Below are 25890 nucleotides of genomic sequence, written 5' to 3' on the forward strand. Positions count from 1 at the left end.
GCAAGATTTATTCGGGTTTAAGTAATAAACGTAATTTAAATTTATTTTGTTAACTGTAAGCTGGAAGCTGTAAACTCGTCAATTAAGAAATACAATGTTTATAAACAAGATTCTCTGCCTTATTGCTTCATTAAAACCTACAATGGTGGCAACCCAGAGAGCCAATTATAATAGAAATATACAACTCACCACTGAGAGGAAATTTTTCATACTCCTGTGTTCCATGATGGATCAATGCTCAGAATCACTGACATTCATTGTCGGTGTATGCTCTGAAGATCCAAATATTAATCCATTCGCACTTTTTTCACACCATCGGCCTTGACAAGATTTCTTCTAGAACTCCAAACGAACTGACTTATCAATGCAACCGTGCATTTATAAAGGTAACAGGAAGTTTTTTTTTTTACATCTATTTCTCAACCTGCATCTTTATCCACCGTCATTCAAAACATTATTGTAATTTTGTGAATGAAATATATGGAGATAACGAACAGTATTCAAGCTCAAAAGTCATAATGAATGTATTATATTTAGCATGTGTATTTTGACGGCAATTTATTATTCAGCAAGTTAGTGAAGACATGATTTGACGCTTTCTGAATCATAATATAATTGATGCAAGAGCAAAATGATCCGTGCAAACAATGTCAAATAATGTATTTAGTTAAACATTATCAGATTAATTAAAGTACTAGTGTATTATCACATTATCTTGGGACTTTGTATGTATCAGAGTGTATTGCATAACAAACAAAGGGCATTGAGCAATGGTCTTTATCATCGGAAGTTGCTATTCACAAAAGGGCGCTAATTAGAATACACAGCCAAATGTAATACGTTTACAGTATCTTTATACGAAAGACCAGACGATTTTGTTGGTTATCCTGCAGGGTTGATATGTCAAACAAGATATATAAAAATATAACGGGAAGCGATATAGAGTTTTGTTTTGTTTTTTTAAATTTGCTTATTTCCTACTGCATGAACTATTCTAGTTATATTTACTTGATTTGTGGTAAAAAAAAATGAAGAAAAGAAATGTAAAGTAAAATATATATCTATCTTTGAAATGCCCAATGTCTGGATTTAGATTTCTTATTATACATGTACGATAACTTCATATCAATATTTCTACGGATTTACTGCGACACGGAACCTCGGTTTATACGGTCTCATCCGAAGGACCGATCTGTACGTCCCGCAGTGGATTCGAACCAGCGAAGTAAGGATCAACTCCTTACATTGCGACTCTAGAGCAAAAGCTCAAACCACTCCGCTAGGGTTGGGGATCTTACAGGTACCTGAGAAGTTTTCTACTTTCTGGCACGAAAAAGATACTTCACTGCTCAATGGACCTAAGTGGCAAGTATAAATTTGCATCCCTTCACCGGCAAGTAGTGGCGTCTACATATGAGTGTAAAATTCTCGAGAGATAACTCAACAACATCAGGTAATTTTGTTATAGACCCAATTAAGAGGGGTGGAATGCTTCAGTATGCGTGGAGACGTGTTGATGGAGTAAATCCCTCATTTCGCAGCATGTTTTCCTTGATATATTTTTTAAAAGGTTGTTATTTTTAGGCAATTGCACTGGTTTATTACGTCTTCAACAGAATTGAAAACAATGATGAAATAGCTAAAGATGAATACATTACATACCAATTATTTAAGCCCTCATAGTAGTTGTGACTGCAGGCATCTGCAAGAAAACAGTTTTCTGCTTGTCTTTCAGACTTTTCACTGAAAACACTTTATATTTCTTTCAAATGCTTTCTCAATTTCATATTCCATATATCAATCGGGATCTTGGATTCCCTTGCGAGTTTTATTTTCAAACGCTTTGCAGAAGTGCATTGAAATATTTTTATATCGTTTACAGAAAGATAAACATTACCAATAATGAAGAGAAAGATAAAAGCTTCATTAATCCGGTGGAGATTTGATTGTTCGTTACATAATGGCCGGAAGATATTGAAAGCAAACAGATATTCTGAAAATTGAATGTACTTTTAGAACATGTCAACAACTAAAAAAATGGTTTATACATGTAGATTCATTACTTAATGCACCAGTGATGTAATATGAGTAAACAGAAACAAAAGACCGGAAGGCATTAATTTAGCGTCGGTGCAGTATTATAGCTGATAAGTCCGACATAATGCTGATTAAGTGTAATGTCTTTTTTGTTAAAAATTCAAAAGGTAATTTGACACGATACACTCTCCAAGTAAAAAAAAAAAATAATGCAATAAATGCAGAGGACCAAAACCTGGGCTGGTTGAATCAGCGTTTTTTTTTTTTTTTTTTTTTTTTTTTTTTTTTTTTTTTTTTAAATTCCTAAAATGTTAAAAGATGAAGAAGTAAGAATCTTAAGTATACGTTAAAACAGCAACTATTTTTACATAAACTAAAATTTAACGTTTGACCTCTCAGATCAAAGAGTATATTTTGGCACTTCTTTTTTTCAAATTGAAAATTTGCATTTCCTTTAATATTCAAGTAAGAACATGCATTTGTTACAAAAAACGTACGATCACAAGTCAGTATTATTTGGTTTTGCATCATTTTTAAAACTCACAACTGATTGTCATAGTAAAATGCAACATTTTTAATCATAAATTTCACGTTTCATGATAATAACAAACTTAATAAGAAATTATTGTTATAATGAATGAAGCATGTAAGTGTACATCGTAGGCAGGAAAGCAAACGTAATTTTACTTCTCCTTACGTCGTGGTCATTTTTTATGTACTTTCACATGTGCTTAGCAAGGGTCTCTTAAGCGTCTCATTACCTTTTTTTAAAAAAATGGAAAACCACTCTTGACTGAGTAACTCATTAATATTCACCATTGTCCATAGCTTTTTTTCTTTTCATCAGATTGGAATTTCAGTCCTCGAAAGGTCGCCTTACATTGTACGTAGCAGGAGATACACATGGACCAAAGTTTGACGTCGATCGTGACCAATAATGTTCCTCACCGTTTGAATTTAACATAAAGTACTCTACTTCTTACAGTCGTATTTTTTTTTTTTCGGAAACTGTCCTTGAATCTCTAATACCATGAAAACAACTTCTCTGCTAGCGTCCAAGTATGTAATATCACTTCTGCATTTTTTATCAGTCCCTGAAGTGGATAAAGCACATTTGAAACAATTTCATTAAATCCCCGTGCGCCGCTTACGTGTTTGACGACGTCATTTGCAACAAACTCAATTCCAACACGACTTTGAAAATCACGTCACCAATCTTTTGTCTCTTAAGTTATTAATGTGAAAAATAAACATTTTGTTCAGATTCTGTGTCTGGTTTCACTGATAGAAATTTGATAGAAAAAACTGATTTCCAGCATATACATGTATTTATATAATTTGTTCATAAGTAATGTCAATACGTATGGTATCGCAACACGTTTCGCGATTGCAAATCGCGATGCTCAATATAATATATATTTAGAAAATATACATTTTGAACATCAGGATTGTTCAAAATAAAGAAAACGATGTTAGAAACATGAATATGAGAATTAGCTTTTGAAACACTAAGAATAATGTATTGTGAATTGATCACCAGATTTGTTGGAAAGATTTTTTATGCCCCTGGATCGAAAGATCCCGGGGGTATATTGTTTTTGTCCTGTCTGTCTGTTGTCAACTTTAACCTAGCCCATAACTATTGCGCTGTCAAGGGTAAGGCTTTAATATTTGACATGAGTGTTCATTATGACAAGACCTTTCCATTGGTACAGAAATTTTTTATCATGTGACCTCAACTGTGACCTTTGACCTACATTTGAAAAAACTTTAACATTGGCCATAACTATTGCACTGTATTCTACGTCCCACTCAAGAACCGTGTTACCCTCGGGGGCATAGTGTTTCACAAACACATCTTGTTTTATCTGTTTCTATTCCTCATTATAGATGTTTGTGATTTTTTTAAAGAGCCTCTAAGTAAAGTTTTGTGTATCAAAATTGAATTTATTGTACTAAATTAATTTTTAATCAATCAGCCGAGCATGTTTTCAATATTTTCTGGTAAGTTATTCAATTAGCACATCATATGCAAGTTTTAGGCAATCAGTCAAAAAAAGGAAGGGAAAAAATTAACTTCTGTCTGACAAAAACATTAAATGGCACAAATAAATCAAACATTAACTCAGTGCATCTAAAGTCAAATTTGTTTATAATTTGAATATTTATTTAATTATTTAGTGATATTTTTTCCCTGCAAAGCACTCCATAATTATGTATAAGCATGTAAATATAAACCGCTGAAAAAGCAGTCATATTTATAAAGTCATTCAGCGAAGCTTATTGTACACTCAAATATATACGTGTAAAACTCTTGTAATTAAATAAAATCGTTACAAATATGAATGTGTCCTTGCAAACTCTATTCATAGTTTAGGTTATACAAACTATTGGGCAAACAGGCCTCGTTTTGCATATAAATAATATTGTTGATAATATCGTACAATACAATCAGTTCTTTGACTTCATTATTTGATTTAGCAATAGGAAAAGAAATTGGTTTCTCTACGCATGAATATCAATGTAAAAGAATGTAAAATATTGAACTCTTCAACAAACAAGTGTCCCTGTAAATCTGTAGCCCTTTACCGAATTGTAGAAATGCAAAGTTTATTTTGTTTTTAAATTGTAGTTAATCTTCCTCTTTTCAGCATTATGAACATTATAGAGGGAGTTTTCAATATTTCTTGTATATGTGGTATCACAGAGTAGACCATGTCGGTAGATAACGGGTCCATCAAAGACATAAATCAGTTGTAAGGTTTGACCAAGATTTTAATTATGGTTGTTTTATACAAGAAAAACCTGAAATAAAGTCATAATAATTAATGAACATTTATGAATACTTGATGACTTTACATTTAATTATAAAGATAACAAGAAATATGTATATAAAATCAGTATATTTACCAAGCACCACTGTAAATCCGCTACTGATTTGTAATAAATCATAAATACCCGTAAAGCGTGTAGCGCCGAGTGCGCATGGAAATCATTTAGTTGCAGGAAGGTTAGTAAAAAGTTATTGATAGAAATAGAATTGGTCAAACCAGAAATGGTCAAGTACGTCACAACAAGTACATAAACACTCACACGTGGACATTCATAGATGGGCAACACAAACGTAAACACACACAAGAAAAATAGTTAAAACATTGAATTACTTACACTGGTTACAACAGTACAAAACAAAAATTGAAAATTTGTTTTATTTTTATAACACATATATACTTCACAATATTCCTTGTATTTTACACGAATATGAAGCCTTCAATTTTTTTTAATCGTTTAATAAATTTTGGCCATTCACTCCCCTGATATACTGCAAAAATATCCCAGTCCTGACTGCTATTCAAATCTTCTACCAGATAGTTCTTCTTTAAGGTTCAGAAATAGGAAAAAGTCACAGTAGAAAGATCGTATGGATTTACAAAATATGGGGAGCAGAAGAACTTTGTGACGCCACACATAGTGTTAAATGCCTTTTGCATTATGGACTGGAGCGTTGTCCTGGAGAAATTTAATGCCCCTGAGTTTGGAATTCGGACGTCTATTTGGTAAATGTGGAAGTGAATTGAAGAATATGTTTTAGATAATTCTTTTCGAAATCTCGAACTGGATATTGAATCACTTTTAGAGTACAAAGCTTTCTTTAGTGTCACGTTTCTTCTGATAATGGTTGCTCTTTTCATGTTTTCGAATCCATACTATTATTTTAAATTTCTTTCTTCAGACAAAATGCACTCGAGCTTCGTCACCTTAGAAGATATCACTTAATAGTTTTCTATTGTCCATATTGTGAAATATTTTCAACTGTTTGGTATTTTTGTATGTGTTCACTCTGCTGTTCTTTGTAAGAACATATGGAATCTCTTGCACTAAGGTTCCATTACTTTGATTTTTTGAATGATAAAAACACTACACGTTTACCTTCCAAATCGACAATTCTGGCTTTATCATGAACCGTATACTTTTAAATTTTCATTGTTTTAAGAAGGTCATAGATATCTGAGATGCTTCTTTTTGTGGAAAACTAAAGTGGCCCTTCAGGATGTGTAGTCGGGAAGAAGTGTTTTTCCTTTCCTGAGTTTTACATGGATAAACCAAGGATACGACTAGGTAATATGAATCTTCTAAGGGTCTCAAGACTTCATATTTTATCAAAACTTGATGTCAAGTTATATCGAGTTGCTCAACTCTATTCATTTTGAACATATGTTTCAGAGTCTAGACGTGTTCCATATTTTGTCGCATTTACCCACGAATGACGAAAATGGCAACAAGTTGATTAAATTCATATTGGAAATCATAAGTCTATAAATTAAATAGCCTTTTCTATTTCTTTCAGAAGTGAAAGCCAATGCTGTATTTAATGGCATTCATTTTATTTTATAGCATTTCGTAACTGAAATGCAATTTGGAAGGTATTGTTTACCTTGAAAACACTAACTATTTATTAAAAAAAGGCTCCAACCTAGCGTTTTAAATGAAAAGAATCTATTCATTCTGTTAGTGCAAGAATATTTGTATGATTTAGCGTTCCTTGCTACTCTTATATGGATATATCTATCCATGAATTAAAATCTGATCTGTAGTGGCATAATTACACACCCCATCCCTCAGGGATATAGGTGATTTGAACAAACTTGAATCAGCGTTACATAAGGATGATCTGCGACGGTACATATTGTCATTCTGTACATATTGTCGCCGACAACGATATGTACAGACCCTCACTGCTTATATTGTCTTCCATCGGTACATATTGTCATCGACGACAATATGTGCTGAGGCGAGCCCTTTTCCTCCTGCAGAAAAGGACAAAATGTACAGTCACACATCGGCACATATTGTCGTCGGCAACAATTTGAACTTATGAACTTGCTTTTTTTAAAGATTGTTTAAAAGAGTATTTACCCTTCGATTTCCTTGTAAAACTAAAACAATTATAGTAGCCAAATCCTAACTCCAGATATTTTTCTAAGGACAAAATATAATTTTCATGATTTTTACTATCTGAGAATTTTGGTACATTATACCATCGTCAATGTTAACTTCAAATAGCTTCACTTCATTTTTCTACCAGAATCTACTCTACATTCGTTGATGCCATTGAAAAGATTTGTTTTTTATTATTCTTTTATTCTTATGTATTTTAATTAAGTTTTGATTAATATTTTTTGTGGTTTTATTCTTTTCCTTTGGTCAATGGCTTAAACAGGCTTGAATTTTCAATATGTGAAGAAAAAATAAGATATCCAACGTCTGGTCCTGAGAATCTTCAGAAGAAAAAAAAAATAAGATTTTGATTTTGTAGCCAACATATGATAAGAGAGTTAATCTGAACCTTTGGTTCAGGTGACCTTAAAAGCTAGAAAAGAAATAAATTAAGGATCAATAGTTATATACAACACAAACAACGAAAAATATATTAATATCAGTTCATCATGTATGTTATGAAGAATATAAATTTGGTCTTCAGAGAATAACACTGTCAGGCAATTATCCTTATCATCGGTACCATGATTCTAGGGGCTTGGCAATCTGTTGTCATTGTCGAATGCAATGTACTTTTACACATTATCTAGGGTTAATTAATTTATCTTTAAGCATGCGGTGTACCGGACACCAAAGTTTATATGCACGCAAAGGAACCTTGTACAAATTATTTGTAATAACAGATGAAATTAACAAGAAGCTCAGAAATTGGAATAACATAGAACACAAAGAAAGATATTTCTATGGCAAATAACATAAATAAAAGACTGAAATAAAATTTAGACTTTAACAGCGTAATCAATATATCAGATGCAACATTCTGGGGTCATACAAAGTTTGATGCTGAAAGGTCAAATGATTGATTTATTGTATGTTGTTTTACGTCCCATTCGTGAATTTTTCACTCATATGGAGACGTCATCGTATGCCGGTGAAGTGCTTAAAATTTAGATCTATACTCGGCACTTAGGGCCTTTGAACAGTTAGGGTTCTTTATCTTGCCAGCGCCAACCGTGACACGGGACTTCGGTTTTTAATGTCTCATCCGAAAGGCCAGTGACTTCACTTCTAATGCCGGGCGCTCGTCTAAAGAACACTCACTACCTATGTTTTCGTCTTAGGTTTAACGTGGCGTGGTGAACAAGGATCGAACCCGGGCCTCCTGATCACGAAGCGAGCGCCCTACCACTAGGCTACCGTGACTGGTACAGATGAGGATTCAGCGGTAAGTTTTGCAGGAAGTTGTAAATCAAGTCAAGTCACGTCCTCCAAGCACACAACAACAATTGATAGACTGTGACGCATATAGGCCGGGGGGGGGGGTGAAAACATTTTGCAAATTTTAAGCAATAATAAATCAATTGAGAACAGGATAAATATATGAAAATCAATGTTTTTTATTCACTTACTTTACATTGTTTGATTTTGTGTTTGAGCAGTCTCAACAGAGGTTCAGAGTACGCACTATATTTCTTAGCGAAAATTTAATTTGAGTGTGAAGGTTAAGCACATCCAGTTGAACACCTTGACAAAAGCCCGCTATTCTTTTACGAGTAACGAGCCACAATATACATATATATACATTTGTATCTATCTATCTATCTATCTATCTATCTATCTATCTATCTATCTACCTATAAATATATATATATATATATATATATATATATATATATATATATATATATATATATATATATATATATATATATATATATATATATATATATATATATATATATATATATATATATATATATATATAATGCAGATGAAACTTTCACATTTTTAGTGGCTCCTATAGATATAAACAAGTGACTAAGGATTAAATCAATTACCATCACAAATTAACACGGACAACCTCAACGCCACTTACTAAAACTTGGACAACCCGGTAAAAATAAGGAATTGTCAAAAGTGAAAAAAATTGAAACACGTATAAATGAAAATTAAAACTCTTGATATTACAGATAACTTTCAATGCATTTTACATCTACGTTGATGCAAGGAATAAATTATCTGCATGCCGACAAATGTTTCTAATTAATCAATTTACACTGTGCTGGTAAATTAATGTAGATGATGCTGACAGGCGCTAACTGTATAAAAAAAATAGGTAAGTAGATGTTTTATTTCCGGTTTGATCGATGCTACAATAAGGATTTGGCATTTAAAATATGCTTACAACCATTTGTCATGTAGATAGACCTGAAACAAAAATGTATTGATAGCCAAACAAATATTTCAGATAGTGTAATTGAAATCGGATTATGTCATTGTATCGTGCGTGTTTAAGATAGGGAATTATCCGAATGACATTGAGATAGAACCGCATGTGATTATAATTATTTAATTATATAAGGATTTCTTGACTCCGCAGTTCGATAATTTATTATGGCTTATTATTAGGTCTCTACTAAGGAATTAAGCCCATCCGGCGTATACATGGTATATAAATGGTTTAAGACACACAAATAAGAGGACAGAGACATCGGTATTTCCTCCAGAATTTACCAGTAGGATAATTTCGGTGATAATGATTTTAAAGAGGACATACTGACTTCAGATGGTCAAAAATGGACGTCTTATTCTGTCACGTCGCTTTATGGACTATCCTTTTATTATTGCACACAGTTTCTGGTAGAGGATGTTATCAAGATCCGGTAAGTTCCCCTTATATATTTCCTTATTTTTTTTTTAATTTTTAATGTTTTTGTGTGTGTGTGTGTGTGTGTGTTTGTGGGAGGTGGGGGTGGGGGGTTTAGATTAAAATTCATCTGATATGTTTCTTCTTATATCATTATGTCTATATATACTGATGTTAAAACAGGGTTTTATACATCTTACACCAAAAAGTGTAAGATTATTTTTTTAGTTACGTCAAAGTGTATTTTATTTCGTTGATTATTAATGGACGGGATTGGCGTCAGAATGTTGATATGAGAAATATTTGTTGTAATCAATAATATAGATAAACAAAAAGGGAAACTGTCAATGATTGCTGTTTTATTTCTTTCAGATAGTTTTGATTAAAGAAACAATTAATCTTAGTAGTACAAACCGCTATTTCGATTCTTTTTTTCCAAAGCCTTTCGATCTAACTAAAAATAACGCGTTTTCATTGAAGGGACAAAGTAACAAGATAAACAACTAGAAACAATCAAAAATACGAACATCCAAAGAAAGAAATGTAACGAAATTTCAAATACAATTTTATATTTAATCTCAGAGGGTGTACATTGTGACATTAAGTTTGGAAAAGCAACAGAGGCTTCTACTGAAAGCAAAGGAAACATGTCTCCTGGAAATTTTCAACATGAATCAATCAAAATCAGGTAAAAAGGCACGCTTTGCCTTGTGCATTTCAAAATATTTCCACTTCCTGAAATTAAAGGGCAGATGACAAAAAAGCAAGAAAAATAAAATTGGTACATATATTAGGACTTTTTTGATTGTTAATGATGCAAATATCAAAATCAGAAAAAATATTTTTAGAAATTGTAGACTTCTTATGATGTTCAGCAAAAACCTATCTTTCTGCAATCACTCTTATAAAACTATATAACTTTTTATCACTTAATAAAACATTATTGTGACACCTTGAACGAAAAATGAAATTCTATGCGGTTAAGTTATTCATTTTATTTATATGAACATGACAAGTTATTATTTTTAGATTAAAAAAAGGTTGTATAATCCGTCCTTAATAAAACATTTGCTTTATCTTTATCATACACGACCAGTATTACAAACTGCTTTTCCTCATTGCATTCCAAAATAATTTCCTTTTAAAATAGTGTTTCTTTGAATTAAGGTCTTTACTGCAATCAGACGTTTGATAATGTCGTCTGCTGGCCTGACACAAGGGCGGGAACTACGGCAGAACAGAACTGTCCAAACTACATTAACAACTTTGACACAAGAGGTAAATAAAATTAGTTTAGAACACTTTTGAAATGAATGTAGAAATATTGCACATTAGATAGATGACGCATTTCACATGTTTGAATGTAGCATGTGACACGATGGAAGTTCTTGAAGTGTAATATCACAATCCAAGAATATGAGAATATTGTCTGGAAGGGTATAAAGAGTAATATCACAATCTATACGCTTCCAGACAATGTTCACACATTTTTCATATTAAGGCATAGGTTCCAAAACTTTGTAATTTAGTTACCGAGTTTCCTCCAACTCGAGATCTTTAATCATTTCATTGTTAATAGACATTCCATGGACCTTTTCTTCTCCATTTTGCTTATTTTTGTAAAACTATCTGTACATTGTTACTGCACTAAACACTCTCAAAACATGTTATGTAGTCCAATGTAACATAGAAATAAGTTTTACTAAAATATATGAAAACAAAAAAAAAATCACTAGTAGTGATGGCAGACATAGTGGTAATGGGGGAAAATGAAACAGAAAATGTTTAATCTTCAGCTTATGACTGTATTAAAACCATTACCTATTAATGTGAAAAAAAATCCCTGTATTGACATTTAATATAATTGATTAGGAACCTGTCATGCATCAAAGAAACGTAAAAATGTAAGAATTCACTATAAATTAAAACGTATAAATGGCTAAGATCTGTATCAGTTTATTTGACATATTTAAAAAGAGCAATGTTCCAAGTTTTAAACATAAAAAAAGTCCAAATCTAATGATCTTCAGTTGCTCTGTATAACAAAATACATGTACGTACTTGCAGGGAAGAACTAGACTTGTTCACATTCAAAATAGTACATGTACATTTCTCTTTTACATCACTCACATATCTACAATTCATTCAAAAAAATCAAAATGGCGGATTGTGTTGACCTGAGGACATTCTGCATTTCACTGGCGGATTCCATTTATGTACTATTTTCTTCCGAACCTCATTCAACATTGTTTCGAACAACAGATTTGCATATGTATATTACATTCAGTATTCCTGCGAACCTGTTGAGTTCTTTCCAATTCGTTGCAAGCTTAAGCTTGAAGCAATTGCTGTTATGTTTTGGCAATGATCTGCAAACATGAAAGTTTTTCCCTGCGAATAATTTTTTGCTGCATACTTGCAGGAGACTTGTGGAAAACATAAGTTTCGTATGTGTAGTCTAGAAATACCACTTACTACAAAAATTATCCGTTTTACCAAGAAGAAAGTGCATATTTATTTATTTCAACATCCCCTGTAGACCGTTCACACCCTTGTCATGATCGGATAAACAGAAAAATTCGTAGACAATTCAGTGTGAAAATAGTGGCCTAACAATTAGTGAGAAAAATTGTCAATTTGTATGGCAGACGTCAGTCAGCATTCAACTGACTTTAAATTGAGATTTTTTATATCCTTGTATCATCAACTGATTTGTCAAAAGGCTGCCTAATTTTTGCACATGTTCTTGCCTGTTGAATCAGCTGGGATACATCAACTCCATATGCAAGTGATATGGCTCATTACTACATGTAAATAGATAGAGGAAGTTGACGATAGAGAAGTTGCAGTCATATAAAAAAGTTTATTTGTTAATTTATTATATATATGTCTTATTCAAATATGAAATAGTACTATCAGTCTCTGTGGTGTTTTCTATTTCGTGGTCAGTTGGATATACCGAATCAACGTGGGAATGAAAATGGATATTGTTAATAAATAAAACGTTACATCTAATTGTTGAATTGAAGATCTAAAATAAGATATGCATAGATCAATGACGTTATCCAAATATTATTTAACTATAGTTAGTTATTGTAAAATCAATTTCATAACGAAACATACAAAGAAAGGAATTTATTAAAAACTATAAGACTAAAGATAAGCAAATGAAAAGACAAAGTTGTTAAAAACTGCAAGTATAAACCTTTGGTCTAGAACTCTCGGAAAAGGAATACATAGTATATAATATTTCATTTTTTCCCCTTCAGCTAAGGCAAAACGGGAGTGTTTACCTAATGGACAATGGTACGTACACCCCGACTACAACCAGACATGGACGGACTTTACAAACTGTCAGATTAAGGAAGATCCACGTGGTACTAACGGTACTCTAATGGTACTCACATTCATGTTGTTACAAGATAAATGACTATGCTATTAAACCTTTTTTTTTTAGTTTTTACTCTTAAAGCAAGCCTAAGATTCTGTTCTTTATCGATCAATACGTAGTAGCAACAATGACTGAATCTATAAAAATGTTATCATTTTAAAAGTTTTATTATGATTCTTTCTTTTTTATATATTTTTTGTTAATACAGCGACATCTTCCGGTGATAGACACGATCTCATTCGTAGGGTATAGCGTGTCTCTGGTATGTCTTCTTGTCGCTGTTGCTTTTTTGATAGGATTCAGGTGAGCATTAATGTTCTTTCTGTTTTTAATATTTAATTTGTGTTTGTTCATGAAATATACAATTATGTACTGTTCACAATTGAACAGTTATATTTTCTTCGATTACAAAGTGAGTGTTTATCAATATAATTTACTTGTTAACGTTACATGATATTCTCCAGTAAAAAAATAAGGGTAAAATGGAACTATCCTTTTGAACTTTTCCTAGTAAGGCCATTCCTAGTTTTTTCTTGTGTTTTGTTTAGCGTCCACCAATCTATCAAAAACCTACCTACCTATTTGCAAAAAACACACAAACCAAAAAATAAAACACAGACTTTAAAGTAATAAAAATACAGCCATTCAAAGGATTTGATTTCATTAATCTACTTTTATTGTAGAAAAAAAAACTATTCAAGGTATTTGTTGCTTACAATATTCTAATATGACATATTGTAGACAAATATTTCTAGAGAAATTGACATAATTCAGTGATTTCAATCATAACATTTGATTTCAGGACTCCTGATTTTGTATGTTTTTTTCTTATATGGGGTGTCAAAAATCACGCGGACGCTAAACATAGAAAAACTTGGAATGGCCTAATTTATATTAACACCTTGTTTTTCATACCTACTCATAGAATATACGTGTATATGGAGATATATAATAATGCCATGAGGCATGAGAAGGAAACAAGAGAAGATGGATTATATTAATCAATATTCTTAATAAAATGCATAAGTATGACAATTCATAAAGAGATCAGCAGTTTAATATTTCTTCCTTACGGATTTAGAGAGAAATTAAAAATAAGAAATATTTCCCACCAACTCGATAATAGACTGATTCCTTCAATCAAAGAAGGAGACGTTAATAATCACCAACAGGATTTCATTACTAATTTTTATATATTGCTCTATGTTGTATGTGGTAAGTGTTAAGAAGTTGATTATAATGTTACTTTCAGGAGATTGCATTGCCAAAGAAACCTGATTCATATCAACTTATTCGTTTCGTTTATTCTGCGATCCATAATTTGTCTCGTTAAGGATGTGTTCCATACACCGAAAGGACGTTCATCCGTAATAAACAACAAGGCGACTCTCACTCCACAAGGATCGGTGAATTATTGATCTATAACAAATGTTATACAGCTGTAAAGTCATTGAATTCTGATTTTTTTTTTCCATATTGATTTATTTCAATATTTCGAAACCATCACTACTACTAGTATATAACAGGAACAAAATATATAAAAATAGAATGATGAAAGCTTTTCCTGATACTTTTGATACACATTTTCTGAACAATGAAAAGAAAAAGGTGAATATAACGAACAGTGATCGATCTCAAAAAATCTACAAACAATACAAATCTGTGAACAGGTCATAAAACAAGGACCAACTGAAATTCCAGAGGTAGGATAAAGGTGCCTAGATGGAGAATTTAAGGCACCCTTGTCAACCGGTCACACCTGCCGCGTGCCCTGTATATTGATCAGGTAGAGGGAATATTCTATAATTAAATTAAGTATTAAAACAAAATCCTAACAATTTGTATTAAATATGTCTATCATAATAAAAGGCATGTATTTAATACCAATCGTATGTAAGCATGGTAAACGTCTAAGAATTTTTATTTGTTCACAGATTTATAATTAGGGATCTAATGATAAAGCAACACAATAATAGCATAATATAGAAAAATCCGTTGAGAAGATCTAAGAATCTCCCTTTCAAAAAAAAAAAAAAAAAAAAAAAAAATGCACAATCTGCATAAATATCAAGAAGATGTGCTTGTGATCATGACACACTGATACCCCCGTATGGCAGCTTATGGCGAAGGTTTAAGTTTCTCAAATGCAATTCAAACTCCAACATCAAGGTCAAGAGATCAAAAATGTTGTTATCCAAAGAAAGGACGTGTGTCAATGGATATACCTGGTAAATATGAAAGCCCAAGGACAGACCATTCAGAGGTTATGGTTAAGGTTAATATTTTCTAAAGTGGGTCAAACTCCAAGTCAAAGGGTCAGAATTATTGATATGCAGGTGAAGATCTTGTCATAAGAAATACACATGCAAAATACAAATGCCCTAGCACCAACTGTTCAAAAGTAATGGCGAAGATTAAAGTTTTTTTAAAAAGGGATCAAGGTCAAAAGGTCAAAAATATTTACACCCATGAACAAAATGAATACGTACGCATGTGAAAAATAAGAGCCCTAGCACCAACTGTTCAATAGTGATTGCCAAGGTTAAAGTTGGGTAATTTTTTGGCAAAAGTGGGTCAATCTCCAAGGTCAAGAGATCAAATATGTTGGCACCCGAAGGAAGGTCTTGTCACACGGAATACACATGTGAAATTTGAAAGCCATAGCTCCAAACGATCAACAGTTATGGGCAATATTAAAGTTTTTGTGGATAGACAGACGGACGGACAGGGCAAAAACTATATGCCCCCGAATCTTTTATTACGGGGGCATAATAAAGAGTATCCATTGCTAATTAATTTGGTAGTATTATTTCATCAGATCACACTTCAGTGCAGTCTCCTCTGTATACCTTTTTTCAACTCTTTAATTTTAAGCCAAGTTCAAATTTCCTTTAAAAAGGCATAGATTTTTAATTATATTTACTTAAATATAGGTGTTTTTCTTGTTTAAACATTCTAAACATTTCCAGAACCTAAATTTATCATATCTGCCATTCATTCTGAACACTTAATATTTTAAAAATTGTTTTAAGAAGAGAAATTCGATTTTCCATTTTTCATGATCTTGCTAACGTCCTCATGTATTCAGTAGAACTGGTACTGTAAACTGGTGTTCACATTCTTCAACTACATCATCTTGGCCAACTACATGTGGATCTTCATAGAAGGATTATATCTCAACATTCTCATCTTTCTGTCCACTTTCAAAAAAAGCAAAAGATTTTATCTGTACATACTTGCAGGATGGCGTAAGTATTGTTTGTTTTCCGCAATTTTGTTGTCATTTAATTAATTATAAGTACAGTATAAAACTAATAAAATAGAAGGCCAACAATTCACTGCGGAAATCAGATTTAAAGAAAGAAGGGCACTTTTCAATGTCCTTACATGGACAATAGCTCAAATAAATGCGGAAATCAAATAACAGACTCCGTGATGTTACCGATTTCACTGTTGGATGTTTAAAGTCATTATAAATTACATAATTTGTAATAAAGCCCACTCTTATTGCGAAATTAGCAAGGCCACGATTTTTTTTTTATCTCAGATGTGAATTTCGTAAAAGATTAAGGCCATAACGTTAGCAATGTTTTGGTAATATCAGTTGAATACAAATTCCTTGGCAGTTTTATATTCTCCCTGAGCATCATAAATCATTTAAACAAATCTCATTTTGACCTCGTATTTCATTAGCAGCAAGTTCTGTCGAGTTATCTGGTTAGAACACATGAATTAATTCTTTACGGGGAATAAGCAATTTATGAGTATAAGAAATAGCTTCAAAACTTCCTGACATTTCCATAGAATTACTAAAGACATTTTGTCATAACGTGTTAACATACAGTTAATGACGCCTCCATGTGCTTTTAGCTTTCCATTCATGAAACCTTTTAATTAATTCATTATTTTTTGAAGTGTTACCAGTAATTTTTGTGATACCTTGGATACTGGTCAGAAGATTTCTAGAGGATACAATGTAAGAGCATTTTTAACGCTTCATACATTTTACTTCAAATTCCTAACAGAAAAAGAACCCCTTTGTTTCCTAATGTCAATATGTTATCTTCATTGTTTAAAAGTTTATAAAATAATTTGTTGAAGTTGAAGAAGGTATGTTGCTTTCATATATGGAATCTTTTCATAGGCTTCAGGAAGTTATGTATTCTATTATTACACTTAACGATGGTCCCGTGATACAAAATATAAAATCTGTGTTAATAACTAACATTGAAGATTGCATGATTCACAAATAACGACAAATACTACCATTACGTTTTTCAACACAAGTTCATTTATCATTTGTAACTTAGTAAGAACTATGATAATTGATAGTGTTTGTATGTACAAAAACATAAAAAAATGTACGATTAAAAACAATCCACTTGGGAAGAAAAGAAGTTAGAGCTCTCCAAAAATGAACAAGGGAGTGTCATTATAGACCTGGGTTCCTTTTTGAAATATTTGCAATACATTTTTTTTTAAATACACAATTGCAATTTTATTACTTTTGCACTATATTGACTAATATATGATCTTTGCAGGTGCTGGAGCACTCACACAGCCGAGAACAAGTTTGTTTGGTTAATAAGGGGACCCATTGTAGCCACCATTGTGGTAAAGTTTGATTCTTATTATTTAGGAATGTTGAAAGTTTGATTTCAACACATCTTTTTTCTTTTTTTTTTTTTTATTTTTTTTTTATTTTTTTACAAAAATATTCAGAAGAGTTGGAGTTCTTCATGCCAGTTGTTTGATCAAATTCATGGAAGAATAAGATGCTTTTAAAGCAAAATCTTTGCATTATATTTATGTTTAATGTCTCGACAAATCTTAACATATTGATATTCAAAAAAAAGTATTTATTGCAGATTAATTTTATGTTCTTCATCAACATTATACGAGTAATTTTCACGAAGCTGAGAGCAACTCATGTGAATGATGGCAATCGTTACAGGTAACATTTGTAGGTTATTCTTTCGTTACAGGTAACATTTGTATGTTATTCAATCGTTACATGTAACATTTGTAGGTTATTCTACCAGGCATTCAGATCATTGTCTCACCAACAAGATTGAATCAGAAAAAAAAATATTGATAAATATCATTTGATAAATATCAAAACTCAAAATATAAAATTCAAGGTTTGTTTTTGTTTCTGTGATTAAACATGTATTCAAATTATAGTTCATTCTACTATAAGAATGTAATAGAACGATGCAGATTTTATTTGGTATGAACCATGCGTAAAAAAATCTGAGCTGTTAAATTCCTGCGATATGTTTTTCCCTTTAATTCTCTTTTCAAGTTGTTGCAAGATTTCGGACGTAGAATGCTTTATTCAGTTCTACAGTAATCAGAATTAAAATTATAAATATATGATTATATACTGAGGTATTTTTCCACAAATAAATTACATCTTCAATTGTTTCTTGTTTGTATAGAAAACTGGCACGCTCCACACTGGTTCTTATACCTCTGTTTGGTGTGTACTATATGATATCTGTTGTCATGCCAGAATGCATGGACCCAAGTGTGGAACTTGTGTGGTTGTATGTTGAGAGTGGAGTTAATTCATTTCAGGTAAGAATTCAGGGTATATGACTCGAATGTGGAATTTTTTTGGTTGTATGTATATGAAGTAGGTATCACGTATGTATGGGAAAAAGTGGTGTAGTTGTCTTGTGGTTTGTAAAGAGTGGATTCAACTCATTTCAGATAGATATCCAGAGTGTTTTGATTCCAGTAGAGAGATTGTCTAGTTGTATGTAAGAAAGTGGTGCAATCTTAAATCAGGTAGCTATCTGATTTATATACATGAAACATTACCATTATAGAATTAATTTTTTATCGCAGGGGTTCCTTGTTGCACTACTTTTCTGCTTTCTTAATGGAGAAGTAAGTAATCTTATACTTGTTTGAATATTGAATAATCTTTCATAATTATATTAGTCTGTTTCGTCATATTAACCATTTTTAGAGGATTAATAACCAAAACTCATGAAACGCTGAAAAGTCTTTCCTTAATGCCTTTTGTTCAAAGACTGCCTCTCTTACAATATCTGATTCATCTTTTTATGCACACAAAAATCATGTCAAATATTATATTTAGATTACGCGTAGTTTGAAAAAAAAACTAGACTTTATCCTTAAATGAGTTATTTTCTTATTTTCTTCATTGCAATCTCCCTTGTGAACACAGTGTTTCTGATAATACAGATCTTGAACATCATTTTTAATTCTTTGATTTAAAATACAAGTAGAAAACGACCCAGCAACGAGCTAGGTTCACTTTAAGCATAAAATGACCCCGGAGATATACCATTTAACTGACTAACAACCGATGTCCATTTTCAACATAATTAAATATAAAGTAGATACTAAGTGCTTTCATTTCCTGGCAAAAAGTATCCTCTAAGAGTCCAGATATTGGAAAACGGACCGTGTGAAATTGCAATGTTCTTGAATTTTGCAGAAAAAAAGGTGTATTTGAGTACCTAAGATTTAAAATATGAGCACACCCCTCGATCCAGAAAATAAAATATGTTTTATAATCTTCAGATGCAGTTCTTTTATTTTATAATTGCACATTTTGGATGAAATATTTAAACCTTCATCATCTTTTGGCCATTTTTGAAGAAATGATATGGGAAAAATGGTCCATTTTGTGACGTCATAATATATTGACTAGTGAGAAAATTACGTCATTTTCAATTGATATGCAGTCACCAAGTGTCCAAGTGATATTTATTGCATTTTCAACTAAAACTAAGCAGATTTGATTTTTCAGAAATTCACAGGGCCAAAAAAAGCCCTAAGAGAACCTTGCCCTTTAAAATTTAATGAAGATTTCATACATGGTATATGTTTTGTTTTGTTTTGTTTTGTTTTTTTTTTTGATCAATTGATTTGTTTTTCGTATTATTTCAAAAGTCTTATTTTGATTTAAAATATAATTATAACTGGAATGAAACTGAAAATAATTTTTTTTAAAAAAAAAGTATTTACTGAACACAAAAAATTATCACTATCTTTAGGATTTATTGCGCAATATATGTCTTTTATATCTTTCTGCTACATCAAATATGGAGATAACGAACAGTAATCAAGCTCAAAAGTCCTCTTTATCAATTACTTTAAATTATTTATTTACTTTTTCTTAGGTTCAGCAGGAAATACGCAAGGAATGGAATCGGAAGTGGGCCGATAGTCGATTAAGCAATGCTTCCTTACAATCCAATAAAACTTTGTCAATAGGTGTTCTTGTGAGGAAGAAAAGCTTGTCACCTGTCATATTAGCAAAAGACACATACACAATCAAAGGAAGAAATGTTTTACAGGACCAAAATCTGATAAACGAGGGTGAAAAATATGACAAGGATTTCAAATTTCCTGAAAAAGATGCAAAAGAGGAGGACGATAAATTACTGTATAGCACTTAACTCAGAATACGAAACGGGACTGGCTATCTTATTATATATATATATTTTTTTTAATTTTTCAAACAAAGATAGTTAAGATTGAATTTTTAAGATTTTGGATTTTCCTCTTTATAACTTCTTTTTTTTCTGTGGAATGTTTTTTTTTTTTTTTTCAGAATTTAAAAGTCTCAAATGACAAAAAAAAAATATTGTAAAAATTCAATAAATATTGCAATAAAGCTTTCTTGCGTAATGCAGGAATATGAGTAGATTTTAGTAGATATGGTAGACTCATGGTATGCACTTTCCTAACCTTGGAAACTTAGATTTCACATAGGAAAACCTCATTTTTGTTTGTATCACTTGATTACAAATTTCAACCCCAGTAAACCCCAGTGACCAATATTATTATTTTACACACTTGCACACGAGAAATGTAGAATTTGATGTATCATATTTCGTAAAGTAGTTTAATTAGTTAACTGATATCATTTCTTCAGTCAGAGAGGTATCTATGTTAGCAAAGACATTTGAATTTTGAAAGAAAAAATATTAAAAATTTTAATTTTATCATTAAAATTTGTTATACTTACACATTACTTCAGCCGATTTATTGGATATGAGCAGGGTTATGGAGTCAGGTCTATAAATATTACCAAACGATAAAGCAGTCCATAGCATAAATTGAAGAAATCAGCATGAAATGAATAAGAACTATTCTAACGTAAAAGTAATTTTTCATTTCCTTCCTCTTCCCCTTCTTATTTTTTTTTTTTATTTTATTTATTTATATACTTTTTTGTTTGCACGAACTAAAGTCGCAAAAATATAGCTGTTTCGGAAACAAATCATAAAAAGCGCACAAGTAAAAGAAAAGAAAAAAAAAACAAGATGTGTTTGTGAAACACTGATGCCCCTGTTTGGCAGCTTATGGCGAAGGTTAATTTTCTCAAATTCAAGTCAAACTCCAGGTCAAGAGATCAAAAATGTTGGTACCCAAAGAAAGGTCTTGTTTAGAGAAATATACCTGTGAAATATGAAAGCCCTAGCACCAACCGTTGAAAAGTTACGGCGAAGGTTAAATTTTTTTAAAGTAATTAAAACGTCAAGGTCAATGTCAAATGTTTCCCTGGGGAAGGTCTTGTCTATAATGAAACACAGTTCACGAAATGTGAAAGCCCTTGAACCAAACGTTTGAATGTTATGACCAAGGTTAAACATTTTAAAAAGTAGGTCAAACTCCAAAGTCAAGGTCAATGCCAAAATTGTTGGTATCCAAAGGAAGGTCTTGTCAAAAGGAATATACATGTAAAGTATGAAAGCCCTAGCACCAACTGTTCAAAAGTTATGGCCAAGGTTAAAGTTTTTTTTTAAGTAGGTCAAACTCCAAAGTCAAAGGGTCAAAGTTGTTGGTATCCAAAGGAAGGTCTTGTCCGAAGAAATACACGTGAAGTTTGAAAGTCCAAGCACCAACTGTACAAAAGTAAGGGTCAATGTTAAAGTCTCATAAAATATTGCAAAAGTTGGTAAAACTCCAAGGTCAAGGTCAAAAATGAAGGTACCAAAGGAAAGATCTTGTCACAAGGAATACACATGTGAAATATGAAAGCCATAGCTCCACCGATCAAAAAAGGTATTAGGAAGGTTAAAGTTTTAACGGACAAACAGCTAGACAGACGGACGGACGAAAAGGGCAAAATCTTTATGCCCCCGAATCTTCGATTACGGGAGCATAAAAAAAAAATAATAGTGGTACATTATTTATATACAACTTATCCTATGTAAATAATTTTGACATTGTTTTATTCATTACAGGATCGATCTTCTGTCTTTATTTTAAATTTATTACATACTTCGTTAATGGACACATTTTTTTGCATATGCGACATACCTGACGTCACAAAAGCCATAAAAGCTTCCAGGGCTCATACGGATCCTATATAATTAATATGGATCTGCAGGGCTAATGCCGATTAATATTACACTCCTTGTAGATTAAACCTTTAAAAAAGAACCCGTGTTAATACATATATTTTTTGTTCATATTCCCTTAACTTTAAATTGTTACTATTTGCTATGAAAAGCTAATTAGCGATTGTTTTTTTTGTATTTGCTCAAGTAGATTTGTACTGTTTGCTAACAATATGTATGTTATAAACTTAATGAAACAACTTTTTCTATATCTAACCCTACATCAGCTCGAGAACAATATCAGCAAGATCTAGGACCGAAGGTGATATTGAGAAGGGTATGTATCATTCTCTATTTAACATGTAATTAAAGCATAAAAAATGACATAGTTTATTACGAATGAAGTAAACTTAAATCCCTAGACAAACATAGAGCAGAGGAAACACAGAGCTATGAAAAAAAGTCGTGGGATCAGGTGCAATGGGGGAGTTAGCATTAACAATCCCTTGGTCACATCCGCTGTGAGCCATTCGTCTTGAAAACAGAATAATCCCTAGACAAATCAGTATGTAGATCGGCTTTATAATTTGTGTTTAAAAAAATCAGTCAACTTTTCGACCTAACGACAGACTGTATTTGCATAGAAGGCCAAGTTATCGATTAAAAAAATTGCGAAATCTTGATGTTTATCTTAGATATCAGTAGACTGTATATAGCTGTAGAAATTGTCCGTACGCAGAGCATGCTCTTGCGATATAACTCCTCATGCAGGTGACAGTATGGTATATTATAAACAAGAGACCAATGGGCCTTGTGGCTCACCTGAGCAATTTGGCTAGAGAAAAATTGGAAATAAGTTCAGTTTTGGAAGTTTAGAAATATTAGTGGTCAAACCCTATACCCCCCCCCCCCCCTCTGGGAGAGGCAGGGAAAGTGGCATGGGCATGAATTTAACAAACTAGATGAAATTCCGCGCAAGCGCGGGGAATTGAATGTATAACACTACCGACAGAAAATATATGGTAGTTTCTACTGACAGCCTACAGGCTTATAGAAGGAAAAAAAATACGTTGTTCAAAATCACACAGGAAGTAAATGTACGTCTCCACCCCACCCCCACCCCCTTTTTGTAAAAACTTGAAAAATAGCAATTTCATTTAATTGACGTTTATTGTGAAACCTGTTATATACATGTAATGTTATGGATATTGTACTTCAGATGCTCTTATTTCACTTCTGCCAAAGAATAAAAGGAGCGAATACACATGTTTGCACATTTTACTGATAAATTGATTGGGGGGGGGGGGTTAAAATTCACAGGCACTTGGGTCTTGGTTTATAAATATGTATGTACCTTATTGATATGCAAAAAAAGTTATTCTACCTTTTTTACATATCAATAAGGTACCCGGTACATACATATTTATATACCAAGACCCAAGTACCTGTGTAAAAATAGCTGCTTAAAGCCCTATGAATAGGCCAAGTATTTGATACAAAAGACTGTATTCAGGAAAAAAACTGAAATGTATTGATTAAAGCACAAAATTTTACAGCTTTAATTATATTTGAACAATATCTTATTCATTAATTTTCTCTTTTCATGTAAGCAAGTTTATTACGAAGTACAAATTGTACTTCGGGTTCGTTGCCACGATGCTCTCAGTAAGGAAAATACAAATTTTACCGATAAAGTTACAAATTTTACCGATAAATTTATTCGAAAAACCTACTACATATATGTAATAGTCTTTCGATATAAATATATTCACAACTGATAGTGTTATCAATAATTTACCATTATTCAATGACCATTCACAACAAAGCTCTTTTTTTATTTTCATGCAGTTATAATCGCTTTGTTTTTCCTTTTAACTTCGGGCTCGACGCTATCTGATGTTCTAGAAGCTTCCGTCAATATTAAGATCGGCGAATGACGAAAATAATTTGCACATTTCCCTTTTTAATCGGTTATCACTACTTATTTCTTTTATATCATTTAAATCAAGTTTTGATTGAATAATAAAGCGATGACGTTTTATGAAATGAATAAACGATTGCTTGTTGTCAGTTTCATTGAAAACTGCCAGTAACTTAGATCCGCCAATTGGAAACGCCACCGTACTCACGCTTTTGCTATTTCAAGGCTGTTTATAGAAAATAAAAGTAGACTTTGAATTCAATGTACGACACTTACTTTGCGAGTGAAATCTACATATAGTTTACGGACATCATCTTGTATATAGTGTATTGTCAGAGGAGTAAGTAAGAACTCTGATGCACCCGTTTCGGAGTTTATTGGCAAAATTTATTAATTTATAAGCATAAGATATGAATTTATACTCTCTGAGGATTGTTCCATGCTTATATGTTTATATGTCTAACCATGACTTTAAAAGGGTTTTACAGATTTTGTCTTACATATTCCTATGTTCAAGGTTGATCTCCTATATTGGCCCCTTTCGAAACAAGGATTATTGATTTGAAAAAGCTTGAATCTACACTACCTGAGGAAATATCCATATCAATATGACTAAATAAGGCATTGCTGGTCTTGAGAGAGTATTATTAAAATATTTTCCCGATATATTCCTATGTTAAATTTTGATCGACAATAGTGGCCCCACTCTTCCCCCGGGTTTATGATTTGTACAAACTTGAATCCACACTCACTCAGAATGCTTCGTAATAAATATGAATTGTCATAGCCTTTATGTTCTTGAGAAAAAGATATTTTAAAATTCTTCCCATATATTCCTTCTTCTACATATATGTAAAACATTGATCACGTAATCCCCCCCCCCCACCTCCCTAGCCCGGGTCGTTAATTGAACAAACTTGAATCTTGACTACCTGAAGATCCATAAATGGGACCAGTAAGTCATTATATATGATTTATCATGGCTTTGCTGTTCTTGAGAAGAAAGTTTCAAAAGATTTTTTTGTCAGTGATCGCCCATTTTGGCCCAACAATTCTCCTGGGGGTCATGATTTGAACAAACTTGAATCTACACTACCCAACGAAAAAGGCATTTCATGACTTAGATTAAGGTATCTGATCTTTTTACCTCTGGAATTTCGAGGGGTCCGTGTTTTATGCCCTCTTCACAAATTTGTATTGTTTGTATTTTTTTTCTTTTGGATCGATCACTGTTCATTATCTTTATCTTTTTCATACCATTCACAACAGCTTAAAGCGATGTGGAAAAAATATCATTGACTGCTTAAGATTTAAGATTGACTGACTAATTGTTTGTTGTTTTACGTCCAGTTTAATAACTCATATAGAGACGTCAACAGAAACTGGTGAAGGTCTTCAAATTTAGATTTTAACTTGGCACTAAGGGCCATGACCAGTGAGGGACCTTTTTCGTGTCAACGCCTCAGCTTTTAGGGCCTCATCCGAAAGACCCGCAATTTTCGCTTCAAAGTGCCGAATCAGTCACGGGGCGAGGGCTCTATCAACTGAACTACCGTGACGGCCATAT

General features: G+C 32.2%; 1 protein-coding gene across 3 annotated transcripts; it reads left to right on the forward strand.

Moving 5' to 3' along the window:
• The first annotated feature begins 9201 nt into the window (after positions 1–9201).
• LOC133180706 (secretin receptor-like) lies at positions 9202–21061 on the forward strand. 3 transcript variants are annotated; one of them, XM_061315175.1, is made up of 14 exons: positions 9202–9698; positions 10265–10370; positions 10850–10960; positions 12952–13079; positions 13282–13376; positions 14326–14479; positions 16165–16321; positions 16989–17049; positions 17615–17687; positions 17942–18027; positions 18515–18653; positions 18927–18968; positions 19861–19930; positions 20234–20378. In XM_061315175.1, the coding sequence occupies exons 1-14, from the start codon at positions 9612–9614 to the stop codon at positions 20278–20280; spliced, it is 1356 nt and encodes a 451-aa protein (XP_061171159.1). In that variant the 5' UTR covers positions 9202–9611; the 3' UTR covers positions 20281–20378. The 3 variants fall into 3 exon arrangements, with proteins under 3 accessions (XP_061171159.1, XP_061171160.1, XP_061171158.1); XM_061315174.1 differs by lacking the exon at positions 19861–19930 and having other exon boundaries at positions 9204–9698; positions 20234–21061; XM_061315176.1 differs by lacking the exons at positions 18515–18653; positions 19861–19930.
• Positions 21062–25890: the final 4829 nt, after the last annotated feature.

This window comes from Saccostrea echinata, unplaced genomic scaffold (assembly GCF_033153115.1).
Source record: "Saccostrea echinata isolate AGI-Se365-2 ecotype Australia unplaced genomic scaffold, CSIRO_AGI_Sech_v1 ptg000007l, whole genome shotgun sequence".
Classification (NCBI taxonomy): Eukaryota; Metazoa; Mollusca; class Bivalvia; order Ostreida; family Ostreidae; genus Saccostrea; species Saccostrea echinata.